Genomic DNA, 8796 nt, shown 5'->3' with positions numbered 1-8796 from the left:
CAAACGGCGAAAATCCCCACACGGCCGCCACCGACCGTCGGACTTGGGCACCATGTGTAGCGGAGAAGCCCAGGCACTATTCGAGCGCTGCACAATGCCGAGGCGCTCCATAGCGGCAAACTCTTCCCGAGCGACGGAGAGTTTCGCGGGGTCGAGGCGGCGCGCGCGTGCGACCACCGGGGGACCAACCGTCGGAATATAATGTTCAACCCGTGCTTCGTTGCCGTGTTTGAGAAATTAGGAACAGTCAGTGAAGGGAACTCAGAGAGCAAACGCTGAAAAACATTCCCAGAAGTCACCAAATTAGACCGATTCAGGGGCTCGATGGCGCGAGTGAAACAGGGCACTGAAGAAAAAGACTGGGCGTCGATTAAGTGTCTGTTAGCGACATCGACCAGCAGTCCGTGGGCACAAAGAAAATCAGCGCCCAAAATAGGTACAGAACTAGCGGCAACAACAAAGGTCCATAGGAAATCCCGACCATGAAAACAAACAGTCACGAACCTTTCCCCGAACGTTGCGATGGGAGAGCCATTAGCCGCAATAAGCTGCAGTCCGCAGCCCGCTGCTAAACTGTCGGCGCCGGACGGGGGAAGGAGGCTCTTCTGGGAGCCGGAGTCGACCAGGAAACGTCTCCCGGAGCGCGAGTCTTCTATGAAGAGCAGTTTTTCTTTGTCGCCAGCGGTCGCGGCCGCTACAGCGCGCTGTCGGGGCCCGTGTCCCAGGGTCGGAAAAGCACAAGGCAGCAAGCAGCGGCGTGCTCTAGGGCCAAAACGCTGATGGTAGAAACAGAGGTCCCGTCCGCGGTGTCGCTGTGCCGCGACCTTTGCCACCAGCGAAGGAGCGGACACGTCGGGGCAGGTCAGCGGGGAAGTAGAAGGCGCCGCCGGCGAGGCTGGAACTAGGTCGTGATCGTGGAAAGCGCGGGTAGCCAAGAGAATACGATCCGCGTCCTCAGCCAGGGAGCGATAATCCTTCGTGCCCAGAAGCGGAGAGTTGGCGAGGCCGGCTCTCACGGCCGCCTGCAGCTGTCGGAGGAAGAAGCGGAGAGTTGGCGAGGCCGGCTCTCACGGCCACCGGCAGCTGTCGGAGGAAGATGTGGGCGAACAGGAATCCCCCGTCGTCCGGACCGAGAAAGGACAGCATGTGCTCCATCAGTTCGAGAGCCGTACCGCCACCCAGGCCTGAGAGGGAGAGGAGCTTCTCGGCTCGCTCTGCGTCGGAGAGGGCATAGCGCCGAAGAAGCAGCTCCTTAAGGGCGGCGTACTTCCCTCGGGCGGGTGGGTCCCGGAGGAGAGTCAACGCACGACGGGTGGCTAGCGGGTCGAGAGAGGCCACCACCTGGAGATATTTCATGTCGTCAGCCGAGATGCCACGAAGGGCGAACTGAGCCTCCACGTGCACGAACCATGACGGGGGATCGTGAAGCCAAAAGTCCGGCAGCTCGACCGGCACAGCAAACGCAGCTGCAGCCGGAGGCAGAGGGCTGGCGGCTGCTGATGCATCCAGAGCGGAGTCGGTGCCACCATCGGACTGCAGCATGTTCGAGTCAGGGGTCACCAATGTGGAGGTAAACACAGACGACACGAGAGCTCTCGATTAACACTCCTCGTTTAGTCCTCATCACAACACAACTGAACACTTTTCCCTCCAAAACATAGCAACCACACTTCCTGAGAACTGGGTGTGAGTGGAGCCCTCCAGTGGTCCACCACAAATCCATTATTAAAACCCACCCCTAATTATTAAGCTTTTGCATGGTTTGTTTTTTGTGTGTCTGTTTTTTTACAGCATCATGTGTAACTGAAGCCTTTTTTCTATTTATTAATAATTCACTATCACATCATGTCAGATGTTTATCTAAGTTATTTCGTGAGAAATTTTAACTAATTACATGGGAGTTAACGTAATGTTTTTCGATATATTTAAACAGTTTGTAGACATCAAAGCCCTGTTTCTTTTTTATTTTAGCAAAACATCCTCTGAGGTAAGAATGATGCAACTAATTAGCAAAAAAGAAATAAATAAATAAAACATGTTTGACATAAATTACATTTATTATAATTACAAATTATATCCCAAAATTACAACAACTGCCACTTGAAGGCACTTTATATTGTATGATAAAGAACCTATACAAAACGAGAAGAAGAATTAAGAGTTATAATTATACCAGTATATACATGTCAGGAGTACTTATGCACTAAGGGTTGACTGGGAATGTGAAAGTGGATGATAAATAGGTAAATGTAATCATCAAAAGTCAAAAATAAAAACCAAACTAGACAAAAAGTCGGTAGCAAGTAGGAGTTAAAACAAATTAACTAATATAGGAAGTATGAGACAGGGGTACAACCTGAAGCTTAATGAAACAAGTACCTAGAAGTGCAAAACCAGAACCACATTGTTTTGGTTTTAATTGACTTGTCCGCTGCCTTTGAAACATTAGACCACAATATTCTAATATCTCGATTAAATGGCCTAGTGTGCATTAGGGGCACTGAACTTAAATGGTTTAGGTATTATCTGGCAGAGAGAACTTTCTCTGTGAAACATGTTTTTTTTTTTATTCCTTTCTTTACATTTGTAATGGACTGAGTTATATATACTGCTTCTATACTCTCCCAGAACACTCAAAGCACTCCTGTTTGGCACTGTCGGATTATTAAACCTTCGAGTGGCACTCAGTTTTCTCAGTGAAAATGTTTGGGCCTAGAGGCCCATATGAGTCCTTCTCTGTTGCTTTGGGAAGTATATTTTAAACCTATTATTACTGACCTTCGGCTTTTTTCATTTTAGGCATTTTAGGCAACCGGCAGCAGTGAAATGTTTTCTTTCAAGTTCAACATTTTTCATTTGTCACACACAACCATACACACACAGTACAACATGTGGTTTCTAGGCAGCACTTTGAAACATACTTTTATTTCATCCCTTCTGGACTATTGTAATTGACTTTATGTGGGAGTCAGTCATTACTCTCGCATGTTCAGCTGGTTCAAAACACCGCTCTATGACCTCGCTCCACTGGCATGTTAGAGTTCATTTTCAAATTGTTATGTTGAGTTTTACATTTTTCACAGTCTTGCCCTGCCTTACCTTCTTCACGCCTATACACCTCATCAGTCTCTCAGGTCAGCTGACCAGCTCACTCAGATGGGACTTGGCCTTCTCTATCATTGTTCATAAGTTATGGAATAACTTGCTGTTACATGTTAGAGAGGCCCCTTCACTGTCCACTTCAAAAACACAATTTAAAACCCATTTTATTCTTTCTGACCCGGTGAGACTTGGTCTGTTTTAGTTATTTGATCTTTTTAATTGTTTACATATATATACATCTCATGTATTGTTATTATTTAGTTTCAATGTACAGCACTTTGTGTCACCTATGGCTGTTTTAAAGTGTATTATAAATAAAGATACTATGGTAGTGTTACAGGTCCGAAATTGAGGACGAGAGTAAAACAATGATGGCCCAGAAGAGGTCGGTCAAACAATTGATTTTAATGAACACACGTGCGGGCAGACCATTACTGCACACAATTGGCGTGGATCTCCACCCAAAAATACACTTCAGATTGCTTTTATAACATCAGGGTATTATAACGCCCCCTCTTGCGTTTACAAGCACATAATTTGCATCTTAAGAACATTATTTGCCTCTTCTACAGACACTGATCAATTTTAAGAGATAACTGCAGAGACAGGAGTTCCCCTTTCTGGCATCCTTTTCCAAATATGGCGATGAGGTCCCCATGGACTTGTCCTCCTCTTTGGCCCATCTTCTGTCACCTGTTACTAGGCAAACTCAAATGCAACAAGAAGCTGAATACATTCAGGCCTTTGCTCAGCTACTATTTTACTGTAACAATATACTCAGCATATAAGCTTTTAAGATTATAGATTTAACTCAACGATTTAAGTGGTTCTAACTGCACCTGCAATAAACATGTTAATATTTGATTATGATAACCCCTGTAATACAAATTATAACATAATGCCAGCAACTTCAATAAATGCTTGGATGAAATGATAATTAATGCAATGATAAAGATGATGGTTATGTAAAATAATCCCTGTAATTCCACAGTAGGTAACTGCTGTTATACTTATTGGGGGTCAGAGCTGACAATACATGGAAACAACCAGAGTTCTCATCGGTCAGTTCAGGCTTCATGTGTTTCTACTTTAGCAATGGCTCCTGAGACAAACTAAGGAATTATTACCTTGTGATAAAAAGGATGAAGATGCCTGGCCTGAGGGTTTCCCTGTTGGAGTAAAGTACACCATGAATCAGGAACTGTTTGTTTGACAATGAAGACCTGCATGGCTTCAAAATACTCTAAATATAATCTCCAAAAGTTGATTCTGTTCTGAAAGTAGGGTTATCAGTGGGAGAAACGTTTCGTCACTCATCCAAGTGACTTCTTCAGTCTCAGCTGACTGCAGGTTTCCCCAGTCTTATAAACAGTACATTTGCATAATGACTGAAACCAGCCCACTGAAGGAACAATGGCCTGGGAGGTCAGTTTCTTCATCGTAATTATGCAAATTCTCATGACCATTGATCAACAACCACTGACCAAAACCCACTGATCAAAGCCCACTGACCAATGACCATGAGTACCATTCACAGAGAGCTGGGGAATGGCTGCCATCACAGCATTGTAAGATGGTGACAGATGTACGAAACAATGTATGAAACGTTTCTCCCACTGAAAATGCTACATCCAGATGAAAAAAAATCAACTTTTGGAGATTTACTTACCTGCATGATTGAGCATGCATCAAGACATCTAAATATAATATTTGTAATCAAACAAAATTAGAAGAGAAAAGACACACAATTGAAAGTTCAGACTAAAACAGCCTCAGTTTTCAATCCATAAACTGTGACAGTGTTGTCCTGATACTGCACTGAGTGTTTCATGTCTTTTTTCTCTGACTGACCTTCATTCATCTTCTTTAAAATCAACTCCGCCACCTCCATTACATGGTGAGTAGTGTATGTCTCCACCATAAGATTCACGGTTTCATGACGTCCATCCTTCCTTGCGTTCTCCAGTCGGCTCTTTTTGATGGTTGTGAAATCACCTCCGGGTGCTTTCTCCAGGTACCAGTGGAAAAGTTTCAGCTCCTCTTCTCCCAAATCTTCCAGCATGTTCAGCAACTGCTCCTCAACAGATTTTTCCATCTTTGATCTGTAAAAAATGAGAGAGAACATGAATCTCATCACATGTCCAATGTATTTACTTATTTAGAATATTTTGAGTTTGAGCAGTTTGAGTTCAGGTTTTGTTCTCAGAGCTTCTATTGAGCCATAATGTCTCTTTTTACCTCTTGAGCCCCAGCGCCCCCAGTAGCAGGGGCAAAGGGGGTGAACTGCAGTTTAACCCTCCAACTGTCAGGTCTTTTATGCAAACATGGACATGTATGGTATCCACAAAAAGCTCAGAATTCACCCAAAGAATTCACATCCACATCAGCTCACACACACTTTCTACCTTCACATGCAGAGGAAATCATTCATGTGCACATCAACTGAAATCCTCCTTTCCATCATGTGTGCTGTCCAAATATCAGCTGCTTCTTTCCTGATTCATCTCAGTGTCAGCTGAATGCAGTCAGACAGCAGTGTGAGGCAGAGGAAGCTGCCATCAGCTGCTCTACTATCAGTCCACTAGATGTAAACTACTAGAGTAAAGTTTTTAAATAATTCTGTCTCTGTGTCACTAAATAAAGTTTTTAGGGGAAGTCATGGATGAGTAAACTTCAAATATCTAAAACATATTTTAAAAACGTATATTTGCTCTGGCAGGAAACATGAAACCAGGTAACCACCAGGACTAAGCTGGTATATTTATCACAGTGACAGTAAAGGAGGTAAAGGGCTGTGACGTCATCACGTACGCTGCGTCCTCTGTGGACTCTGACTGAACTCACAAAGTACAAACTATAAGAACATGAACACGAACGTAGCTCAGAGTGGCGGACACACTCGGCCTCGTTGGTCCAGCTGTGAGTCCGTTACCGTGAACTATGGAGCGGCAGATTTGTGCTGGAACTAAGCTGCACACAGCTGATGTTAGCCAGGAAAACATTACACACTGACTTTAATGGAGAGACTGGAAATACAAACACACACAGTTTGTTGTGTGAAGAACTCAAACATGAGCTGAACAAACAGTAAAGTTCCTAAAGACAAACTGTTAAAGGAGGAAACAAAGCAAACTTACACTTTCGTCACACACCAACAACAAGCTCCACTTACTTGCTCCACGCCTGGGCTGTATCCCAATTCAGGTTCTGCAGCCTTGAAGGCCACATTTTAAGGCGAATTACATCACAGCTTAAAGACTATGAAAGGCAGCAACAAGTTTAATGTTCAGAAAACTAAAGTATGTATCAGCAGCAGAATGGAGCTAAAAATAAATGTTTGTTTCAGTTCTATGAAGCTTTGAGTATTTTGGATTAGTAGCACTGCTGTGTTTGTTGCATCATTATTATGTCTATTTTTTTATGTTTAAGGACAACAGATGGAAATTAGCCTTTGGCTATAATCTGGCATGTTTACATTCATGTAATTTGTTTTTACATTTATGTTCATTAGCATGCACTGTCCTAAATAAAAAATTAATTAAAAAAAAAAAATTAATTAATTAATCATATTGCTGTAATTGTTTGTATGCTTTATATATTCTGAGGTAAGTTGATCTATAGTGTTACATCATATTCTATAAGTATGTTATGTGTTTGTAGACTTTCTGCCCAGTTTGACCCATTTAGCAGAAGTCAGCCTGTTTAAGGCTCTGATATCTATTCTGTATGACTTAAAGCAGTTATGACATGGTCTGATTTTCTCACCTAATAAAGGAATATTTAATATATCAGTCTAGTCTTCATTCTATCAGAAACAGTTATCACAGCTTGTACATTTTCTTTTTACATATATATGTAAGCATTGAGCCAAATTTAGTAATGCCAACATATTAAAAAAAACAATATTTGTCTCTTATGTAGAATACATCTGTATATACACTGTCAAAGATACTTCTCTTTGAGTGAAGATTTAAGGTGATAGGAAATATAAATTTTTAAAACTGCAACTTGAATCTTTGACACAGAGTTGAAGCTCACTGTTGTAATAACTAATAAAGATTAATAAAATACTAACTTTAATATTGCCCATATTATATTTACACTGCCAAAGTGAGATGACTTTAGTCTCATGAACAGCATTAGCTAATTGTTATTTACTAGCTAATCTTAAAATGACTTTTCAGTACAGAAATGAAGCCCAACTATCATGTTTTACAGTCCTGTGGTCTCAGCCTCAGATACTCAACTAAACAAAGTGATGTCATGACAAAAATGAAGGACCAACAAACATTTTTTCTCCTTCATTTCTGTCACACACTGCTGTATGACACGTTTCTCGCGGTTAGTATCATGGTTGCTAGGCAACCTGAACAGCGCGATGAAGGCTAGACCGTCCCATTTCACAAGCTTCTCACTTCCGCACTTCCCGTACTTATAGTACGCACCGTACGTAGTACGCGTAGTGTGCGTACTTCAAGCGTGCATACCCTGAATTGGGACACAGCCTTTATCAGCTCCATGTTTCTTCTTCTACTTGTTTTAACTTGAAACTTTGACTTCCTGTCTCACTACAGTGAAAAACTGCTCTTCTTTAATGATTCGTTTGGAGCTGATTTTACACATTTATTACACATTTCATTTAGATATAATCAGTTCAAACCTGTTTCCATCAAATTCATCATTATTCTCTATTTCACAGGCGTCAAACTCCAGGCCTCGAGAGCCGGTGTCCTGCAGGTTTTAGATTTGTCCTTGATCCAACACAGCTGATTTAAATGGCTAAATTACCTCCTCAACATGTCTTGTAGTTCTCCAGAGTTCTGGTAATGAACTAATCATTTGATTCAGGCATGTTGACCCACGGTGAGATCTAAAACCAGCAGGACACCGGCCATCGAGGCCTGGAGTCAGACAGCCCTGCTCTAAATGTTCCACTGACTGCAGCAATAAATAATAAATCGAAGGCTTCACAGTCTGTAGGCCCACTGTGGGTACTGAATGATTTCCATGAAAAGTGTCTGATAGAAGTTCTACAAGTGAGTCCTCTTGTGCTCACAAGTATGAGCTCCCCACTGAATCTCAGCTTCAGACGAGCCGAGGAGATGTGGACATTGGAAAAGTTGCTGCTTAAGTTTTTGTAATACCAATTTGCATATACTCCAGAATGTTATGAAGAGTGATCAGATGAATTGCATAGTCCTTCTTTGCCAATGAAAATTAACTTAATCGCAAAAAAACCTTTCCACTGCATTTCATTGCTGTCATTCAAGTAGCTGAGATTATTTCAGTAATCGTCTTGTTAACTCAGGTGAGAATGTTGATGAGCACAAGGCTGGAGATCATTATGTCAGGCTGATTGGGTTAGAATGGCAGACCTGACATGTTAAAAGGAGGGTGATGCTTGAAATCATTGTTCTTCCATTGTGAACCATGGTGACCTGCAAAGAAACGTGTGCAGCCATCATTGCATTGCATAAAAATGGCTTCACAGGCAAGGATATTGTGGGTACTAAGATTGCACCTAAATCAACAATTTATAGGATCATCAAGAACTTCAAGGATAGAGGTTCAATTCTTGTTAAGAAGGCTTCAGGGCATTCAAGAAAGGTCAAGGTCAAGTTTATTTATATAGCACATTTCAAACAGCCGATGCTGCACAAAGTGCTTAACAAAATAAAAATGCCATTAAAAAGC

General features: G+C 42.1%; 1 protein-coding gene and 1 long non-coding RNA gene across 2 annotated transcripts; both read right to left on the bottom strand.

Annotated features, from left to right (window-relative positions):
- Window positions 1-303: 303 nt before the first annotated feature.
- Window positions 304-1542, bottom strand: LOC106097241 (uncharacterized). The gene is made up of 3 exons (XM_019349298.1): window positions 1078-1542; window positions 505-1022; window positions 304-346 (listed from the first exon to the last, which is right to left on the bottom strand). The coding sequence occupies exons 1-3, from the start codon at window positions 1540-1542 to the stop codon at window positions 304-306; spliced, it is 1026 nt and encodes a 341-aa protein (XP_019204843.1).
- A 2637-nt stretch (window positions 1543-4179) lies between these two features.
- LOC109196081 (uncharacterized) lies at window positions 4180-5512 on the bottom strand. The gene is made up of 3 exons (XR_002057550.2): window positions 5341-5512; window positions 4954-5204; window positions 4180-4271 (listed from the first exon to the last, which is right to left on the bottom strand). It is a non-coding gene; the product is annotated as an uncharacterized LOC109196081 (long non-coding RNA).
- Window positions 5513-8796: the final 3284 nt, after the last annotated feature.

Source organism: Oreochromis niloticus, linkage group LG20, assembly GCF_001858045.2.
Source record: "Oreochromis niloticus isolate F11D_XX linkage group LG20, O_niloticus_UMD_NMBU, whole genome shotgun sequence".
Lineage (NCBI taxonomy): Eukaryota > Metazoa > Chordata > Actinopteri > Cichliformes > Cichlidae > Oreochromis > Oreochromis niloticus.
The sequence above is the reverse complement of the archived record's forward strand: the minus strand, read 5'-3'. Positions and strand labels throughout refer to the sequence as shown.